General features: G+C 38.5%; 1 protein-coding gene across 2 annotated transcripts in view; it reads left to right on the top strand.

Moving 5' to 3' along the window:
• The window catches only part of hmcn1 (hemicentin 1), a 135,862-nt gene that overhangs the window by 24,561 nt on the left and 88,925 nt on the right, over positions 1 to 22,376 (top strand). For both annotated transcript variants that reach the window (XM_079887365.1, XM_079887364.1), the window contains exons 2-11: positions 3,060 to 3,130; positions 5,174 to 5,332; positions 5,472 to 5,594; positions 6,440 to 6,611; positions 6,715 to 6,821; positions 8,888 to 9,008; positions 9,623 to 9,886; positions 10,005 to 10,149; positions 10,594 to 10,715; positions 17,119 to 17,388. In XM_079887365.1, coding sequence (XP_079743491.1) covers positions 3,060 to 3,130; positions 5,174 to 5,332; positions 5,472 to 5,594; positions 6,440 to 6,611; positions 6,715 to 6,821; positions 8,888 to 9,008; positions 9,623 to 9,886; positions 10,005 to 10,149; positions 10,594 to 10,715; positions 17,119 to 17,388 — 1,554 coding nt within the window. The remainder of the gene's footprint in view (positions 1 to 3,059; positions 3,131 to 5,173; positions 5,333 to 5,471; positions 5,595 to 6,439; positions 6,612 to 6,714; positions 6,822 to 8,887; positions 9,009 to 9,622; positions 9,887 to 10,004; positions 10,150 to 10,593; positions 10,716 to 17,118; positions 17,389 to 22,376) is intronic.

Below are 22,376 nucleotides of genomic sequence, written 5' to 3'. Positions count from 1 at the left end.
GCGGAATTTTACAAAACTTTGTGTGTGTCCTCCTCAGAATGTCCTGTTTTCTTTGTGTGCCAAGTTTTGTTAAGCTTGGATATTGCGTTCAGCAGCTTTAGGTCAACTCAGAAAAATAGCCTCACCGATTAATTAATTAATCAAAGTTCTTTTGATACATTTTTGCCAGCACTGTCCCTAGCTGCAGTGTGCCTATTTTGGCGAAGATCAGACTAACGGCCTAGGAGGAGTTTGAAAAAATAGATTTTTAAGAAAATCTAAAATGGTGGGAAAATGTTATAGGCAGAAATGAAATAGGTGATTTTCATCTTGTAGGGCTGGACTCAAGGATTCAGGGGAAATAATAATTGAAGGGTTTTAGGGAATTAGGGTTCTAATGATATGATCCAAAACAAAAATAATACCCCTAAATATGGTAATCAAATGTCCCATCTTAGGATCTACCAACAAAATGAGATGTAAAGGAAATTGCTACAGAAAGACTTTTATGTGACCATTTAAAAAAAGAGAGGATGATCTCATAAAAGTGCCACAGCAGTGAAACAGTAATTTCAACTAGGCTATCTACACTGGCATCATAGTATTGTCATTGTGGTCAGTGCCCCGTAATAAATGCAACATGTTTATCCCTGGAGCATAAACAGCATCTGATGCTCTTAATCATTCAATTTCATAGTACATAATGAGTTTGATTCAGATTCTCTTGATTGCTGGAATAAAGGAGATGAAAACAAATGTTCAAGGCTGTTAATATGATTGCTTCCACATCTATATAAACTCTCTGGTCTTTGGCAGGATAGATGTGGTGGAGGCTTAGTAACTCAACTTCCACAGTGGTTTCCCAGGCTCCATCCATCTCTTTTTAAGCGTTTTCCTTAATTTCTCATTTAGACGGACAAGCTGAAATAATTAGGCCTTTAGTGAAGTAAACCTTTTATTTTTGAAAATGATATTTTAATAATAATAATGGAAGGCAGAGAGCATAGGGACAGCATTTCTAGGTCTGTTTAGTTTAATAATCTCTCTTTGTGAGACTTTGCCACCTAATCTTTCTTTCTTGTGTTAATCTGTTCAAATGTAATCTGTCTGAGGTTAGAAAGTTGCAGATAAGGCAGTTCTGAAACTTCTGGAGCTTACAATGTTTTTGTGAAATTTTTTCCTCAAAAGATCAAGGTAAATGTGCTCATACTATGACCACTTGAATGTTAAATGCTAACTGCAAACATGTCTCATGAGAAAATGCTTTGGCTGTTTCTTTTTAATGATCTAAACTGACCAAACATCAAATAGCTTAAATATATCACTTCCTCTTTCTTTTTTAATATGGTTCATTTCCGTTCCCAGGTTCTATAAGGTTTTTTCTCTCTTTTATGCTCCATGATCTTAAATGCATCACTTTTCGACCATCTTTCTCCTAAATGTCTTCCAAAATTAATTGTCATTCATTTTTTTCCTTTTCAAAGGAAATGCAACTGGCATTTAAGAGCCCTCATAGCATGTTACCATATATCTGCTTCTTTTTTTGTGTTTCCACGTACTTTTTGCCCCAGTTCCCTTTAACTGTGATGCCGCTCTTAAGTCAGAGGAAAGGTAAAAGAAGACCAGTGCCCAGGCTGCTAAGATAAAACTCTGTAATCGAGAGAAACGTCCCAGGACTGTGTAAACTTTTCCATTCATGAAAGCATTCACTTGAAAGGCAGTTCAGCATGCACAGCAGTCAAAATTACTATCCTGTTACTCTTAAACATGGCTTTGATCGCCTAAATGTTCTTTTTCTACACTTCAAGGGTTTCTCACACTGCCAAAATATGGTCGCTCTGAAATGATCTCTCTCGAGGGAGATTTTAGAGTTCTCCAAGCATTTGTTTATATAGTGTTTTTCTTTGTTCACCATAAACTAAAAGCAAACCATACAAAAACAGTTATACATTTTTATTTGCTGAAGATGGTAATATCAAAATACACTTCAGAGATACTGAATGCATGAAAAACATATTAGAGTCTCTCTTGCACAGCCCCTATAATTTTTGTGCCAAGAAATTTGTATTTTTTGGACTCTAATGCACTTTCTGACTTCTTCAACATAAAATGCTTTTGATTTGATTTAAAGGGGATGTATTTGCTGAGTGGTTTGGGAAAAGCTTCCCTTTTATAGACTATTTGTTTGAAATTTTCCCTGCGTTTAACAAAATAATCATACATGTTGTGTGTGATTTGTTAAGTTCAGTACAGGCTGTCGTCTTGGCACCACTATAGTTATCTTTTATGCTTCCTTGGGAAAAAACATGTTTAACAGTTTTACAGCTCATCAAACAAGAACAAAGAAAGAAAGCTGGAAAGCAGAGACAACATGGCTTTAGAAACAGCACACAAAGTCATTGGCCTTGCACACTGACACAGGCAACCGCAGCACAATGACCTCACGCCAGACTCTCTCGCCGCTGACAGAAGAGCATACCTGAGTTATAAGGTCTTTCCTATTATGAAGGAGAACAGCTGATGGGAACATAATGAGAACAGGCTGGTCTTTCAGAACAGAGCCACTGCCAGTTAGACCCAGCGGGGTTACCTACCACAGCATGCTACGCCAATTAATTCTATACTTGGACTGCACAATTAAATAAATTAAAATGTAACTTGTGAAATTGCCTTGTCCAATTATTAAACTATTAAAATGTACTCACATAACAGTTTATCTGGTCTGGCATTTAAGCTTGTAATATGGGCACAAGTGACACAAACTCAATGTAGTATAAGGTTTAAATAGAAAAAAATAGTGTTCTCACTTTTGGCCACTATATATGAGATTTCTCTGTCACTGCATCTTTGTGACCTTTCTAGGTCTCAGAAAACCTTCTGGCACTGAACAGGAAGCTCCCTGTCACCCCGGTTCAACTGTGACCCTTGATCCTAGACATCCGCCACTGGCTGCCAGCACAAATATTTAGCATCTGTGTGGACAAAACAGAACCCATTTTTATCCTTCGATCTATGAGGTCATTTGACTATGATCCAGCAGCTTATTTTTGCCTCTAACAGTAATCATTGTGTTTCTGCAGAGATTGGACCCATTACAATAACAACAGATCCAAAGAAGTTCCAGGATGAGCTGCGGGAGCTTTACGTCCAGGTGAGTTCATGCTCTTTACTTTGGGTTTGTTGACATGTTTGATCACAGCTCTATTTGAATCCATATTCAGTCCAAAAATGAGCCTTAACTGGCAAATAAAGACTGCAAACATGTTGTACTGTAATCAATAGAGAATAGTGACTCTGCTGTTCAAAACTGAAGTATTGCACCCATGGCATGGCATTTTTGGCTTGTATGACAGTATATCTGGCAGGTACAATGATTTGAATGAGCACTTTTGGGATTTGTCAGCAATGTACTCTCCAAGTGATCCGGATTGTTATCCGGGGTCCAAAGAAATTTTGAGAGAAAAAGAAAAGATTTTACCAAATGCATTTTTAGGGATTTCAAAGTTAACAGATATTAATTAAAGATCTTTAACCCAATATTTTTGAACGTATTTAACATTCAATATTTAATTTTCTAATTCATGATGTTCATTCAGATTTCTATATAGTGGTTGAAAATCTTAAATCTCGTTATTATATTATTGACAGACCTAGTTTTTGTGATTGATGTGATTGCAGAGGTGAATTGCCATGTTAATTAATAGTTTGACATGGACTACCCATTAAGGAAGCAATGTCTGCTCAGAATGAGTCTGAAGTATCTTCTTTGTATTTTTCTCGCTCTCAGCATGTGTCTCAGCTGTTTGGGGCAAAGCAGTGGAAATGCAGACTCACTGATTAAGTGCAGTTCTGTATTGGAACAAATCATTTTTTTCACTCTCTGAGGCAGAAGTTCAAGCAGAGCAGGATTCGGTGGAGTTTGTGTGGAGTTTGTAAAAGGGATTAATTACTTAAATCACTGTCATGTCTTTTCCAGTGCTTGAGAACAACCTTCATAACCTTTCCTACAATCTTTTCATTGTTCTATGTTTGGGTTTGCTATCTGCTGTGTGCGTGCGTGTATGTGTGTGTGTGTGTGTGTGTAAAGAACAGAGAAGCAAAGATCACTCGCTTCCAGATGTTTCATTTAGACATGTGCCCCCTGGAACGCATGGAGACAAGAATCTTAACCCTCCATGTGAGAAAAGACAGACGTACCGATATCAGATACATAGATGTACACAAACATTTTACTTTTATCCATGTCGGTTTAAAGGAAGAAACTTTTCTAACAACTCTTGGAAGTCATCCATTTAGGTCCAAGATCGTGCTCCACGTTTCATTCCAAGGTCAACATCAGTTGCAGGCATGACTCCCATGACAAGCTTTATAGCATGCCGTACATTTCTACTTTCATGATTAGGCCAAATCTACTTGCTGTCTGACCTGCTCGTTGCCCTTTTCCAACTTGTTGCAATTAAGATGAATATCTGCCTTTGAGGAATCTGAATGTTCCATCGACAGAACACATTGACTGTGTGCTTACATTAATTTTGATTTATTTGTGCAGCACTTTTTACAATACACATTGTTCCAAATCAGTTTGACAGAGAAGAGAAGATAAATAAAGAAGATAAAAGGCAAAGAAAAATAGGGTTACAATGAGCAAGCCAAGTGTAAGAGGAAATACTGTAGCTCAAACAGATGAGCATGGTTCTAGCAACATCAATGTCTTGGGTTCGATCCACTAGGAATGTAAGACCTGACCAAATATATACCTTGAATTTAGTTTAAGTTGCTTTAGATGGATGCCAGAATGCATACATGTAAAGAGTGGCAAGGAAAAATTAGAATGTCTACATAAATGAGGAAGAAACATTTGAGGAAACCCTCTGTCTCCAAATGACAGCATTTGCCATTTACAGCAATGTTAAGAAAATGGACAGATAATTGGAGTAGCTAACTAAAAATACAATGGATTAATTGTAAGTTCTAATTAATGTGCCAGAAAATCCCATATATATATACATAAGTTTGGAAATTGTTACCTTTATTCAGCAATTATTAGTACTTAGTGACTTGTCCTCCCTAAAAACTCAAGCTTTATGTCTCCTAGTAATAGAGAAAATAAATAAAATAATAGATAGCTCTTTGTGTTTTTTCCCCCCACATAATTATTGTTGATATAATGACAAATAATTATGGATCGTTTCAGGGAGGTGGAGATTGTCCAGAGATGAGCATTGGAGCCATCAAGATTGCCCTTGAAATCTCCCTACCAGGGTCCTACATTTATGTGTTTACGGATGCCCGATCAAAAGACTACAAGTTGACCCATGATGTTCTTCAGCTCATTCAGCAGAAACAGTCACAGGTCAAATCATTCTCTCGATTTTATTGAAAGATCTTGCCTGTTTTGGTCGTTACATATTAGCATATTACATATTTATCATTTGTAAGTCACTTTGGATAAAAGCATCTGCTAAATGATCAGTGTGTATGTATGTGGGCAGGTGGTGTTTGTGTTGACCGGTGACTGTGATGACCGATCGCATATCGGCTATAAGGTGTATGAGGAGATCGCCTCGACCAGCTCAGGACAGGTATTCCATCTCGACAAGAAACAAGTCAATGAGGTAAGACTGCTTGGGCTTGTTTGATTTACCCAAAGAATGTCAGTTTGCTGTGTCTTTGTGTTTCAGGGAATAGCACACTGCTGCTATTGTATATTTCCAAAGAGTAATAATAAAATCTCTTAATATTCTGGTTTGGTTTCCAGGCCAGATTTTTATTCACTAGACTACAGTATTTGACGATAACCTTAAGATGACAGATTGAACAAATGATTAGAAAGATTAGAAAAGATAATAGAGGTGCTTGAGGTCCAGTGACGCAGTATGCTCATGGATGAAGGCTTTACTTAATTTGAGGATGGTAACATGAACATAAGTCCAGGATACTGTTTTATAGTTCTCTGAAAACCAAGGATTTATTTTTTTGATGTTCCAAAAAATTCCTATCAATCCTCTTATGCGGTCAAGATGATGGTGATCCTCCAGAATTTTGACATTAGAATCAAACACAAACTGAAATATTTGAGAAGACATAAAATACTTTATTTGGAGTTATAGTTCCTAAAGCACTTCTTCTCAAAATGTACTGTCATTTTAAAATCTCTAAAATCCTAGCCCTTTGCTGTAGATTTGTTCAATGTCTCTGTGCTTAAATGGATAGTTAACATTGACGTCAATTTGATCCAAATCTGTATATATATATTTATAATGATTAAAAAATCTATATTATATGCATATAAAAATTATCTGATCTACAGACCTCCTGTTAAGTGGTCCTTGTTTCTGTCCTTTTTCCATAGATCCAGAACCCTGCCCAATAATCATAGAAACATAGAAGTTATAAGCCATCTATAAACGTTATCAAACCATACAAACTTACTAATTTTTTAAAAATCTTTTCACTGCAGGTGTTGAAATGGGTAGAGGAGGCAGTGCAGTCCTCTAAGGTTCACTTGCTCTCGACTGATCACCAAAACGGGCTTGCTAACACCTGGCGGATCCCCTTTGACCCTAGCCTGAAGGAAGTGACTGTTGCCTTAAGCGGCCCTGCACCGAACATCGAAATCCGAAATTCTCAGGGTAAGGAGAACATCGTTGTCCTCTGTCTGTTTAGAGCCTTCCCAGAACCAACACATAGTGTAGAGTGATGAAGAAGTGAAGCATGAACCTCTTGTGCTCCTAGGAAAACTTATCGGGATGAAGGAAGGTCTGTCTGAGCTCCTTCACATCCCAAACTCTGCCAAAGTCCTCAACCTGAAAGACCCAGCGCCAGGAATGTGGACCATAAAGGTGATGAACTGGTTTATCGCAGACTAAGATGCACATACACGTTTGACAGGTCTTTTGTGTCATTGTAGATGATTTAACTGTAACTGGTGGCTTTCCAGAAAGGTAAAATTATTGCTTTAGTCTGTTTTATCTCCTCAGAATAAGAACAGATTGCAGATTGATAGATAGGTACTGAAGGCCAAGGTTGTGTGGTGAAGTCATTTATGTTGTTGCTCTACACATGTTGTGGAATCTGTTGTATGGGCCTTTGATTAGCCCACTGGGTAGTGGGTTGCTTCAGGGTACACAAAGTCCCAAAGGGCCAGTTAAATGAAACGACAACATTTTTGCCTGATTGATTTGTGCCCTGTGGCTCGTGTACACATAAGGGAACATCTCAAAGCCTACTTGATCTGCAGGATGGCTGTTCTTTAAATTTAAGAGAGCTTGATGATTTATGTGCAGAGAAATGTAAAGAGAGACCATGTCATCCTCAATTTACTTTAGCGCTGAAGAGAGGGCTGAGATCTTCGTCTGGCATGATCCGTGCAGAGTCCACCCTATATCTGTTAGTTTATTTTCTTCTTCTGCACGACCTCTTCTCCTCCCTCCCTTCACAAGTCGTGTAAATAGTTTGTGTGCTGAAATTGGCTCTCTTAGACCATGATCTGTGAGAGATCATATCTTAGACCATGATCTTAGAACATCTCCTGTGACAAACAGGCTTGGTTCAGCTATGCTCAGATAAAATGGAGTGTGAAAATGTATGTAGTTTACACATTCCATTACCATTCAGAAGTTTGAGGTCAGTAAGATTATTTTTAAAGCTGCTGCGTTCATTTGATTAAAAAAAATACACAAAAACAATTTGCAATCCTGTATGTAATGCAAAAAGTATTTTTTATATGGACGGTAACTTTAATGGGTTTACTGAAAGTTAAAGAGAATTGTAGTCCCTTACATAATTCCCGGAAAAGGCATTGCTATGTTCAGAGGAGGTTATGTTTGTTACCACTTGTCACCTGAGTATGACGTTTATTTATACTTTGGCTATTTAAATTGTTCTGTTGCATGTCGATATAATAAAATAAAAAACAATGGCCAAAAATCCCCTCATGCTTCTCTTTTCCATATATTCTCCATCTTTCTGTCTTTATTAAAGCTTTTGTATCATTAACGTGATCACTTTTAATACTCTCCTGACCTTCAGTGTATTTATAAACATAAATGATCAGACAGCATATCTCTCACAAGAACATGAGCTGAAATGGAAAAATCCCTTCTTGTATTTATTTTCCCCAGAACAACTTTAATTAATGTGTTTAAATAATGTCAATGTTTGTCAGAAAGCATGCAGATTGTGACCACCATCTCTGAGTGTTTCCATGTTTTGATGGCGTCTGACGGGGTGTTCTGCCTCGGAGTTGTTTTAGGTGGATTAGTAAATGTTTGGCCTGAATATCACTTGGCAGGACTAATTCAAGGCAGGCTTTAAAAACAGGATGGATGGATATAATTTAATCTTAATCTTCTGTAAATTGCTCTGCGAAGGCCTTCCCTTGAATCTCTTGAATGCCCCTTTATTCCCATATCCCATGTCTTTCCTTCTCTCTCCTCCACATCTCTCCGAGGAATCTTTCAGGATCTTCTCCTCATCATTCTTGGCGTCATGTCATGCAGTGCTTCATGGCCCATGGTAATTCTTTAGGATGGTTGTAATTTCAAAAGAATGCAAGCAGAGGATGGGTTGCCATGGCTCGCCCTGGAGCAGTGAGCTGCAGACAACATCAAGCGTACGCCAGACCCTTAGCACCAAACAGTCATAAAGGGCAGCACGGAACAGCAGGGATCATGTTTAAATGACTCGGACTGCTCCATCTGCCAAAAGTGAAGAAAGAAAGAGAGTAATTTTTAAGCGTGCTGTATCTCTGGATCTTGAGCCGACTGTCAACATAAATTTGTTCTGTTGTGCTTCTTCTATATGAAAAACAAATTATATCATTACAATTGAATGCTGTTATCTTAACAAATACAAATAACTTTTTCTATTTGTTTATTTCTTTGTGGTGTTGTCAATTTGACCTCAGACGTCCAGTGAGGGCAGACACTCAGTCCGTATATCAGGCCTCAGCACCATCGATTTCCGAGCAGGCTTTTCCCGAAAACAAACGTTGGACTTCAAAATGACATCCAGCAGGCCAGTCCAAGGTGAGTTATTTAAAGGTTATTTAAAGGTTAGTTAAAAGTGTTTGACCATTCAATAGTTTTTTATGAGATTTTTTTTATGTTTGTGAAAGAACTCTTTTGGCTCACCAAGGCTGTATTTATTTGATCACAAATACAGTAAATAAGTGATATTGTGAAATATTATTACAGTTTAAATGAGTTTTCTATTTTAATGTTTTAAATTAAAAAATGTCAACAGTCATTCCTCAAGTCTTCAGTGTCACATAATTCTTCAGAAATCATTCTAACATGCTGATTTTGTGCTCAAGAAATATTTCTTATTATTATCAATGTTGAAAACAGTTGTTCTTATAATTCTTTTGGAAACTATTATGACATTTTTGTCAGGATTCTTTATTTTTTTTATTTTTTTTTATTAGAAATAGACATTTTTGTAGCATTATAAAAGTCTTTACTGTCACTTTTGATCGTCCTCCTTGCTGTATATAGAGTATTGATTTCTTAAAAACAAAATCTGTTTGGACCACACACGCTGTCAAATTTATGAGGTCAATATAGTGGCTGTGTACTTGAGCATTTAAAACATGTTTTGGTTAACCTTTCTAACCTCTGTACTCTTTCACACACACTCAAAGGAATCCCTACTTTCATCCTGCTAAACACCACTGGTCTTTCCCCTCCTGCTCGTGCTGACCGTCTGGAACTCTTGAGCATCACTGGTGATGTAATGAAGACGCTGCCCATTCGCTACTTCCCTGAGCGACGCCCTTATGGCATTTGGAACATCACAGAATTTGTTCCGCCCAAAGAGGCCTTTTTTCTGCGAGTCACTGGCTATGACAGTGATGGCTTCCTCTTTCAGAGAGTGTCCAGTGTCTCCTACTCCAGCATTGTGCCAGGTCAGATTTGTGTAGACGGATACCACCACAAGATATTCAATCTAAGTATCATATTGGTAGTTTTTCCTATATTTTACTGCCTGTGTTACTAGTGTGTGTTTTTCTTCATTTTTTTTAGATGCGCCTAAAGTTAGCATGCCCACTCACACTCCAGGTTACTACCTGCAGAAGGGGGCTATTACGTGTTCTGTGGATAGCCTGATCCCCTATACCTTGCGTTTCACTAGAGAGGGACTACGCGTAGGTGTGGACCAACTTTTCAGGTAATGCTAATTAATGGTAGATTGATAGTTGACATGTTGTGCAAAGTGACATGCTCTACTGTTCAAAAGTTTGGAGTTAGATGGTAAGATTTTTTTAAAAATCCCAAAAAAAATTAAAATCAAAAATACAGTAAAAAAAAAATCACGTGACATATTATTACAATTTAAAAATGTTTTCTATCTTAATACATTTTAAAGTATAATTAATTCATGTAATGGCAAAGCTGAATTTTAAGCAGCCATTACTCCAATTATTCAGTGCCACATGATCCTTCAGATCTAAATGAATACTGTTTTTTTTATAGGAAGAAACCTTGACTAACATTATTAGTGGAAAAAATGCTACATAAGTGTAGAAAATGGCTTTCAAATGATAGTGTCTTTGGGTGTTTATTTGGGAAGGGATTTATTTTATATGGCTTTACATTTTCATTATCTTTTCAGGGAGTCTGCTAATGCATCATGGGAAATCGCTCAGGTGTCCTTGAAGGACGAGGGCTTTTATGAGTGCATCGCCATCAGCAGTGCCGGAACAGGACGGGCTCAAACCTTCCTTGATGTTTCTGGTTAGAAAGTCACCTTTCATTTGTAACTATATAATAATATAATAATTATATATAATAATTATAGCCTGTTATTATCAGTAACATTAAAGCTACAATGGGCCCTATTTTAACGATCTGAAACGCAAGTATCAAGCGCGAAACGCAAGTAACTTTGTGGGTGGGTCTTGGGGGCTGTTGCTATTATACGACAACAACGACAAAAATCTGTGTTGCCTACACCTTGTTATCCTCTTTTTAAAATTTGCACCCTGTTGACTTCAATGGGGCAAGTTTTAAACCTGCTTTTAGCCTCTTAACATCCTTGATGTGTCATTACAAGTGCCCAGCCATGTGAGTGATTCCTTCAGAGTGAACGTGGGTGAATCTGATTGCAGTAGATGTAAAAGATATTAATAAAAGTGATGTTAATTCAGCCAGCGCACATACCTGTATTTTCTTCCTGTTTTCGGTCGAAGTCCACAGTAATCGATTGTCGAGTTCACGCGCGTGATCATAGGTAACTAAACCTATGCGCGGGAACTCGACAATCGACTATGTCATGGCCGTAAAACACAGAGAAGTGACATTGTATGGGGATAGGAGAAACCCACCCAAATTAGCTTCGGTTAAACAGGCGTATAAAAATTTGGGTAAATGTGTAAACTAGATTTATGCCTATTTTTTCACATCTTCATGGACACAACAATGATTTCCCTCGTGTGTTAATATTTTTCCTTGTAATAATGTATGGTTTTCTAAAAATGAGAACTGCTGCATCTGTGTGTAGATGAGATAAGCAAAGTGCATGCGCGTTGTGCACACGCTACATTGATTATGGCCAAGCATGCGCCCTTAAAATAGCATATGAATAACATGCGCAACGCGCCACTGACTTAAAACTAGGTTTTTCCTGGTCAGTGGCGGAATTGTTTTCTAAACCTGCAAAATAGCACCGGGGAACGTTTGCGCTGGAACACGCCTCCTCTTTGCGCTGAACCGCCCCCGGGAGCGCAAGTTAATTTCCTAATTTACCGACGTGCGTCTGTGGAGGGAAAAGTCCGCTGTGTGCGGGTGCAAAATAGGAATGATACATGCGCCGGTGTACAAAGTCAATTGCGCTGGGTGCAAGTTAGGGCCCAATATGTCATTTTTTCACCGCTAGGGGTCGCTAACCTCTTACAATAACAAAGGCGTAGATTGATGATGCAGTGATAAGCTGAATCATGGAACTTGCCGTCATGCTGATGGATCTAATAATGTTTGTGGATGAGTGAAAATATTAATGTTTTTTATAGGGCTGTCAAAGTTAGCGCGTTAATAACGCGTTAACGCAAAATCATATTAACGGCACTAATTTTTTTAACGTGCGATTAACGCAGCGCGTATTTTCTGTTTGACCCGTGGCCCAACTAGAGGTCTGCACGGGCTTTAAACTGAAGCCCGAACCCGGCCCGTACCCGAGATCATTTAACCCGACCCGACCCGACCCGACAATTACATTTACATGTTAAGCCCGAACCCGACCCGAACCCGAGGTCCACTCTGTTTCTCACACCAGCCTAACGTACCGAGACTACCATTTTTGCAATATGTTGTATTTAATGATTGCGTGAAACGGTAAGGCCATCCTTAAAAATATTTTGGTTTGCCGTGACAGCCAGAAAAAGAAAAAAAAAAGGTCGGTAGGTCGGTCTGTATTTTTTTTTTCCGAAATGTAAAAAAAAAATATATATATAATATATATATATATAATATTAAATAACAATTAGAAAACCTGTATAAACTGAACACCGAAGAATAATATTATAGCGGTGGTAACGTGTTCATGTAACATATAGGCTAAGGGTGTCTAAAAAAGCTGTCAGGGAAAAGTAGCCTAATGATTATTAGTATGTCAAATATATCAAGGAGACATTTCAATTGTTTATTAATAAACAAGTGTTTTCTGTGTCAAAGATTAAGTTGACGATGCTGATTCGCGATCTTCGCAGTAGTGAACGCGCCAGAGAGAAATTCACATTTCATTACATAAGCAGAGCACAGTCTGTTTTCTTTCGTTTTGAATTGTTTTGTTTAAAAGTACACATTTCATGCTTTCTATATAATATAGCCTATGTCTCAAGTCTGTGAGGCAAGTAGCTTATAGCCTATACACTGTGTTTCGGACCAGCTCCAGTTCACGCGCCGGCGACTCCGTGTCCTGATTATATTGCCTGCTATAGCCTATTTAGCCTCTCATTTATTAAATTCAAGAAATTGGTTAATGAAACATTGATTAAAATTAAGATACAATTAATACAAAACGAAATTCACTTTAAAGACAGACTTTCTAAAAAACAAACTTAATGAAGTGATCAAAATCATGTCTGCCCACTCCATTTGTCTCCCGATATTTTCGGGATCATCTTATCTTATTCATGCTTTTCACTTTTCATATAATCTCAACATGAAATTTAAAATATATATATTATTTTATTTAAACATGAATATGAAACTAAATCGTTTTTTTAATGACTGGGTTACAACACATAGGCCTATTAGCCTACAAAGAAATTTAATGTCGGTGCATCTTGCCGGTGAGCATGTGGAGGGAGAGATAGCCTACAATTTTAGATCAATCATATTATTTTGCTCGATATGCCAATTCTTAATATTTGGTGTTTTAAATGCCTGTTTGAGATCTCTGTGAAAGTTTTAATTGTAGTGCCGCTTTCAGAGCTATAAACAAATATATCCTTCTCAGTATGAGTTATGAAGGAAGAGAACGGCATCGACAGTCTGTGTATGCAGTGCACATTGCACATCTGCGCACGCATGTACTTTCTCTCTCGCGCGTGCCGGTCACCACAACACAGAAAGCAGGCAAAGCACACGGCACGCAAACTATATATAGCCTATTTAGTTTTTCTTAGTTACAAACCCGAACCCGACCCGAACCCGAGGCTGTTCATTAAACATTAACCCGAACCCGACCCGAAACCCGCACATTTTTCGGGACCCGTCGGGCTCGGGTCGGGTAGCAGACCTCTAGGCCCAACCCCTAGTTGGAGAAATGGAGATACACAGTGTTGCTAACTTAGCGACTTTGCAGACCCCTTTAGCGATTTTTTCCCTTCAACAAAGCGCCCAAACCTTATTTAGTTTCTGAGAATCTACCGGTACCGCCGGTACTGCTCTCTCAGCACGCGCGCGCGCGCACCTCTCTCTCTCTCTCTCGCTCGCTCTCTCTCTCTCTGTCTGCGTCTCGCGCGGAGGAGCAGCGCTTTAACTCAGTTAAGCACAGATATTATGTTGCTTCTCTATTTTTACAAGTATAGCCGAAATCAGAGCACAGATATTGTCTTTATCTTATGTGAATTTGATTTCACCAGACGACGGCTCGATTATCAGAATTTTTGTGCAGATTAACTTAACATCTTGGAAGGGAGAGCTGGTTATGTCTTAATGGGTCGCGTTTCAGTCACCATTTCAAATTCATTCCGTTGTTTGACAACAGAAACAGTAAAATATACCAATGAAATCAGTTTTATTGAGAATTTAGCTTCATCAAAATGGGCACAGAGAGAGACAAACTACAATGTAATAGGCTAATAAATAATAAATGTACATTTAGCATTTTCAGAAGAGCTGCCCTGTCATGCAAAAATCTAAACATGTTTGTGTTAGTAAATTGCTCAGTGCAAAGAAAGAGAAGTAATGGTAACCTGCCATTTTTTTGTTCTTTCTACGTGTCTAATAGACATGAACAAGTTCTTTGAAAAACATCTGTGACCTTTGAAACATCTCATCCTTATGCTCTATATTGACTATGGTTTCAATAATAAACATACATTTGCATAAAGCATCTATATTTATCCATGCCCACGTTGATTAGAGTATTACAAACTTGAAAAGTATTAATTTAAAGTACATTTAGAACAATTAAAAAAATGTGCGATTAAATGCGATTAATCGCGAGTTAACTCATGACAATATGCGATTAATCGCGATTAAAAAAATTAATCGATTGACAGCCCTAGTTTTTTAACATGACTGTGGTATGAAGCAGGGCGTGATTGCTAATGAAAGACAAATATCAGCGTCACACGCGAGTCCCGCGGATATTAAGGAATGAGGACATTTCATTCTACCGAACTACCCGCAATTGCTGAATTACTACTCAAACTGGTCAGTTTATTTGACGAATTAAACTTGTGAGGTAACGCAGCGCTGTTTTAGTTTGTGTTAGTTTGTTGGCGATATGAGACTAGCAGTAAGCTAGATCAACATTAGAATAACATTTGCTTACCTGTCTAATAAAGTACATGCAAGAGCGGCGTCTCTGTCAAGTCGAAGTTAGTCGCGGACGTGGAGCCCTCGGCATCTCGAAAACGGCATGACGATATTGATTCTCGTTTTAGTTCTCCTTTTGTCCCAGAGTCTGCTTGCTATGGTCCATAATGTTTGAACGAAACAACAACAGTGTGAGCGTGCCGCTAGACGTTACGTAGTTGTCCACATCTGTCGCCATGGTTACTAGCAGAAACCAGGGATAACGCGGATATTACGTCATTGACAGGTGACAAGTGACAAGGGACAGGCACTATTTAAAATTGTGAATTTCTCTGAATTTACAAATCCTTGGAAACATTTAGGATAGTGTAAGTACATAATTGAAAGAAATATATAACACTGTGCAAGTGGTTTTTGGATATTTTGATACAAATTCTTACATATTGTACCTTTAACAGACATGATGAGGTATACACTATAACAAAGTTGAACATAAATCATTCAATGTTTGCAAAGATTCAGGGAGATGCCCACCATTAGGAGAGCACTGAAGCATGCTGCCTTTGCTAAACTCTGTGCATGACTGAATGGTCAGGCATTTCAACCTTATACACTGCTGCATAATAGATAACATGTGAGGAATACATATGAGGCAAATTATTGAGATGTCCCACATCTGACATGCCTAGAAGCTCTCTCTCTCATATTTTCTCATGAGTCCACTTACCTTACATGTGTGTGAGTTCAATTCACCCAGCCAGAATCCCAATGTGTTCCACTCAGATTTAAGCATCCAAAAATCTGCCCTCATTTCACCCAAAGCGGAGAGAGCACTGGATTCCTCAGATGAAATGGCCCATTATAATCTTTGGTTTACTTCATGGTTTACTTCATGCTCTGTGCAACACATGTGTTGCCCATGAACAATCTCATGCATGCGAGTGAGTGGTTATGTGTTCAAGAAATTATTTTTACAATTCAGTTTTATGATGCACAAAAATTACACGTTCAGCTTTAATTTTTTTTTTGATAAAAGTTATTTGCACTCTAGCAGTAAAGATTAATATACATTTAAACTCCTAACAAGTCTAAATTCATGTCTGTTTACAGTATATAATCCTTTTCTACCTAGACAGCATTTTTGGGACTATTAGAAGCATGCAAATGCGACTCTTGTATAGTGCTTTGTGTACCGGAGTAACACAAAAATATTTCTGTTTTCTCATAAGTGTCACCTACTGTCAGAAAGTGAATTTTCATTTTCATTCAGCTCGTCTGCCATTTTTTCAGACAAATCGTATTTGAATATCGGACTGAATTTCATGCTCAAAAAATCTGTTTAGGTAGATAGCTCACTAGATTTTTTGAGACATTGCTAATGTCCTCGTATCACTGCAATCAGATTTTGTTCTTGGAAGACAGGTTAGATTTATATTACTGTTCATTTCAATACAAGAGAAATGGTCTGGTTTTGTGTTGAACAAGGACTGCAAAAATAAACAGGACTGTATCCTCATGGCATTGTGGCGTTGTTGGAAACCTGACACCACACTGTCCCCGACAGTGCTTATACAAACTCCTTGCACAAATAGCCTCACTTCCTGTCTTCCAGCTCCTCTCTGCTGTCTTGACTTTATGGTGAGATACAGCCTTAATAACACCCAGGGTTACCGTGGAATCTGGGAATCTGACTTTCCCCTTCAGCTGGAATGATCACCTATAAGTCACGTTTTTCTTATAGGTTCATTGTTGACCAAAAGTTTATCAAGACAGACATGTCTCCTTTTCCCTGTCCCATTTTCTGAGCTGTTTCCCCCGACTGTGCTGTCGCTGGGTCAGTGACACGATTAGCAGGAGTGACAGAGAAAACCTCCCTTATGAAATGTATGTGTCTTCCTGTATAAATTCCCCACTTATGCCCTAATCCACACATCTGTCAACACCCTCCCCGTTTCCCCTTCACATTTCAGACTCATTGCACAAACTGTCAGATCTGCAGAGTTCACAGACATCCAAAGACCTTATGAGAACTCAGAGAGGTCTGGAAAATAATTAGTGAATGTGAATGGATTCAAATTAAGCTGTTGAATTCAATTGCTCCAAGATAAAGAGATTGATAATCACATTTCCTTGACTCATTGTGTCTGTGCAGAGCCTCCTCCTGCTATCACAGTGCCCTCAAACGTGACAGCGTATCCTGGTGCAAATGTCGTTCTGACATGTCTGGTCACCAGCACGGTGCACTTTAACCTGACTTGGCAGAGAGGGGACGTGGATGCAAAATTGGACCACCGCATACATGTCACCGCCAACCTGTCCTTGGAAATCCAGCGAGTCACTCCTGATGATGTCGGCTGGTACACCTGCATCGCAGCCAACGAGGGTGGAGTCTCCGCTTCTCGTGTGTACCTCAATGTGCAAGGTCAGTGTGTTTGTATTTTTGAAAAAGCAATACACTACAAAAGAGTGATCATTACAACAGTTTTACTGTTGAGAGCAGCTTACTCGCATATTCGTTCTGCCTATGCAATCATATAATGAAATTTTTGCTCATTTTACTTCAATTCAAGTTATTATTTTAATACATGCAGAGAAAAAGCTATTCCCACTGGGCTTTTGGCAGTTCACTCTCCCGCTTCTCTCTAACACAAGATCTGTTTTCACTGCATCCTTTCTGTAGTATTTCACTGCAATATTTTATAGCACTTGTGAAAGTGATTTATGCTGGGCTTGCTCACTGTTTGCAATCCTGCAGTTTCCATTGAAACAGGCTCTGTGACCCTTTCTTACACAGAATTAACAAGACTTCCTCTGACAGTATACAACGCTGGCAGATCACTTTGCTTTCTCTCACTGGGTAAAATAACCTTTTCATACAAAAGAAAAATTACAAATGAGATCACAAATGAAAAGAGAAGTGGGCTTTTTAACAGACCAGAACTGAAGTTTAATTGGTCGTTCACAGAGAACGTGTTTTTGCATTCCACTGTGCTGCTTTTCCTTTGTTTTTCTGTGTAAGCATACTGTACACAGATAAGTTTGACTGTTGCGCTCACCTCGCGTCTTTTGCAGCATCTCGCACATGACAGCGTTCTAAATACTAAACATTTTTTACATTTGTGTTCTCTCTGAATGGCTCCTAAGAAAACGTCTCATAACACCCAACCAAAGATAAGTGGGATAAAAGACTTAGTTCGCTTGAGCTTCAGAGATTATTAATTATGTGACCTCACTGACCTATGTGTTGCATATTGCTTACAGAATCAAGGCTTGTTTTCTGTTTCTCATACTGAGGCAATTTTTTATTAGTCATGCTCTGTTGTAATGAATTAAAAATAAGCTGTTTTGATTTGAAAGTATGTGGTTTGGAGGTGATATTGATGGATAGATGTGACTTTAGATTGTCTTTTATGAAGATTAAATGTGTCAAGCCCCTGAGGGCCGGGTTTGAGTTTTATTAGCAGGAGAGCGGGAGTGACATTAACTGTATAATTTTACCTCATTGTTGAGTGATGAGTCTCTTAGTTTTCCACAACATTCTTTCCCAAGACCTGAGGAACGGGTTTTCCCTGCATCACCCTTTAATTCTCTTTGGCTCTGTCTCGGTTTCTGCCCTCTCTCTCTCTGTGTGTCTGTCTCTCTCTCGTTTTTTTTACTGCCTCAGTATAATTTTTTGTCTTTATCTCTCGAAATTCATCAAGAAGCTTTATTTACATAGTAAAAAATGCTTTGCTTGGCCAAATCATTTGTTACATGGAATACACATACATATACACACCATTTTAAAACAATAATTTAGTTACATTTAAATTAAATAGAAATAATAGTTTATCTCTGCCTGCTTGTCCCTGTCTATCAGTCTCTGCTTCTTTTTCCCTTACCCTCTATTTTTGTTCTGCTGCTACACTTTAAGCCACTTTGTAGTCTTTTTGTGTGTCAGTCTTTGGCTTTTTAAACAGCTGTCACTGTTGGACTGACACAGTGTGTGTGTGTGTGTGTGTGTGTGTGTGTGTGTGTGTGTGTGTGTGTGTGTGTGTAATCACCACCTGCTGGAATTCCTGTGCTGTCCTAGTCATTAGGGGCCCTTTGAAGTGGGACTGCTGACATAGTGATACCTGGCCAGTCCACAGAGTCATCTGCCCTAATCCAACATTACTTTGACCTGTACTGTCCACACCAGTGGTGGAAAGAGTACTGAAAAAACATACTCAAGTAAAAGTACCATTACATTCCAAAAAATGTAGTGTGAGTAGAGTAAAAAGTACCTGTCCAAAAAACTACTAGAGTAAGAGTAAAAAAGTAGCTTATTTAAAAGTACTCATGAGTAGTGAGTAGCGAGTACTGAGCTGCGGATTCTACCCCCTTATAATAAACACTGTGCACTACAATTTATAAATTAAAAAAACATTGTACATACTGTAATTCACATTATATTTTGTTCTTTGTCAGAAAGATTGAAGAATATCTATCATCCATCTTTTTAAAATGCATCAAATCAGTACATTCATCACCATTTAAATCATATTGTTCGAAAAAAAAAAATGCATTTAAAATTAGGCGAAAGGCCACTGAGCCTGAGCATGCTTGTTGCACATAAAATATCAATGTTCATAACTGTGCAAAGAATTCAAAAATCTTTAGAAACTCATATGATAGATCAGCATCACACACCATGAGATGGGTTAAATAGAGAGATAAAAAAATACCCAATTTCTCTCCAAAACGGTACCTCACCTAATGCACGGAAAAAGCTAAGATAGTGAGCTAACACTAATTACACTGTAATTCCATGCTATTAAATATGTTACAATTTAAATGTAAATGCACATTGATCTAGAAGGGTGGCATCATCCCTTACATTTTACATGGCTACATTTACTCACATTGTAATAAGTTATATCCGGGAAACTTTTACAAAAGAAACAAACACACACACACACACACACACACACACACACACACACACACACACACACACACACACACACAAATGCATGTCTCTTTGTAGTCTCAGCGAAGCTGTTTTATCAGCTAGCCTGGTAATACCAGACTCTGCTACTTCACTTTGCTTCGTAGAGAGAGTCTGGAATAGCATAATAGAGAAGTGTTTTCTCTCTCGCGGGGGGGGGGGGGGGGGGGGGCGCTTGTCTGAAGTTTAAAATCATTGGTTACCCGTAAGCCAATCACATAACGTTTGGTTATGGCGTGTGTTATGCGCATGCTCAGCCGCATCGAACTTCCACTGTAAACACATGTATGATGCAAAAACTAAACCATCGAGCGAAATACCGGAGTGAACATGGCTGTGAACGACTTTTGCAGATTATGTGAAGTAAATCTACGCAAGTACGCATCCACCACGGTACAATCAGCGTCTACGTCACGGCTCTCAGCCCGCCCTCTGTTCGTTGATTGGCCCGGCTGTTTTCAGGCCGGTGGAAAACTGAAAGATACGCTGCTATCTCAGACTGACTACAGGAGCGAAATGAAATTAGCGGAAGTAGGAAGTCTGACGTAGTCAGGCTATTTATCAGCAGCATCCACACACAAAAAAACAAAAGTTGAACATGAAAAATGTTTTTGCGCAAGTGCACTTGCTAAATGAAGGCGGATTGTATGAAATGGATCAATAAAAAAAAACGTTGTTTATTAACGAGCTGTAGTCACGCACTGACAGAAACGCAGTTCAGGTTAACGCCATGGTTCATTAGGTGATAGTTCACTGATACTGAATCTGGCGGCATGGCGAGCGCGAGACGCGGCAGTGCACAGATTGTGATGCGCGTCTCTCTATATGTGATTGTGAAGTAAATGGGAGTGGGAATTCACCGCTTTATGAACTCGTCACGCAATACCCCCAACCTCACACCAAATGTCAGGCCCTGTAGATAGGCCAGCCTATATAAATATCATAGTAAGCAGAAATGTGAAATGTACCTTAGCATATTAGAGGAAGACGCTGATATCTGGATTGAATTGATGCTTGAAGAATGCACTTCCACAGCAGTCACGAGTAACAGCAGGAATAGGCGGTTTAAGTTTTCTATGCTTAATTTGATTTGATGACAGTCACGAGACCGATTACTCGATCCAATCACGTTGATGGATAAAAATAAAATTAAAATAAGCATGTAACGAGTAACAACCACAAACAGAAGGAAAAACATCACTTAAAATGTACTCAAGTAAAAGTAAAATTACACAATTTTTAAACTACTCAAAGTACAATTTCTGAAAAAAACTACTTAATTACAGTAACGTGAGTATTTGTAATTCGTTACTTCACACCCCTGGTCCACACACACCGTTTACATCCCCAGTCCCAGTCAGATATACATGTCTGTGTTTAGAGGGTCCAGAGACCCAAAGAATATTTAGCCATTTAATATTGGGTATTCAACTACTTTTGCTATTTACATTGCCATGAAGTATAAAGTTACAGTTTAAACATTTTGCAGTAAATATGTGTTAATGTCTAAACAAATATTTTGATATTTACTGCAGTTACACTGTACTTAAGTGTATTTTAAGTGTCCAGATAGACCTTGCTGCCACAGGATTTGCATAGTAAAAATGTGTTTTAATCTGCATACAGTAGACATTCAATTTACAGAAACATAGTAACTGTTTGAATTACAGCAGCCTCAGGCAAAAAAGTGTAGATGACGAGGTGTTAGTGATGCTTAGCATCAGTGAGTTGTTAAAATTTGGCCTTTAGGCAGACCAAGTCTATTAGAGTACAATTTAGTGACTAAGACTTGGGATAATTACAGCTTTACTACTAGACACAAAGTGACCTCTCAACGGCAATGCTTTGACTGCCTGAGCATGCAACACACAATGGCTCTCCCTTGCACAATACTCTTTTAGTCTGCCAGGTCTCGTTTTGTGTCCACTTTAATCATGACAAAGTGGGGTTTTGGAAATTACATCACTCATCCCTGTCAAGCTTTCCATTTGAAATACAGAAGACCTTTAAATCTCTGTTCCAATATTGTGTAATGTTAGCCATATTACTGACTAGTAGCAGTGATTTGCTCTGTTCCAAAAACCTAGTGATCTGCCTACAGAAGCAGCGTTTTGTCCTGTTCTGAAAGGTAGGCAACTTATTCTGCATACTAAGGGCACTTTTACACGACAACCATGTACTAAAAAATGGAAACGTTTTTCCTTTACACTTTTGAAAAGTTTAGCATACAGACAATAACATTGCCAAAACGATCCCCGTTCACACGGATCCACGAAAATGACTAAAAACGCTGTATTATGCATGCTAGGCAAGTAGTTGGCGATGTCACTTTGTAAAGAAACACTACATGCTTATAGACTGAACACATAATACTCATGCGCATGACGTCACCATTTTCACAAATTCACATTCTTGTAGTTTACAGGCGATAATGGTATTGT

This window comes from Squalius cephalus (assembly GCF_949319135.1).
Source record: "Squalius cephalus genome assembly, chromosome: 12".
Lineage (NCBI taxonomy): Eukaryota > Metazoa > Chordata > Actinopteri > Cypriniformes > Leuciscidae > Squalius > Squalius cephalus.
Note: the sequence above shows the minus strand (reverse complement) of the source record. Positions and strands in the feature narration are given on the sequence as shown.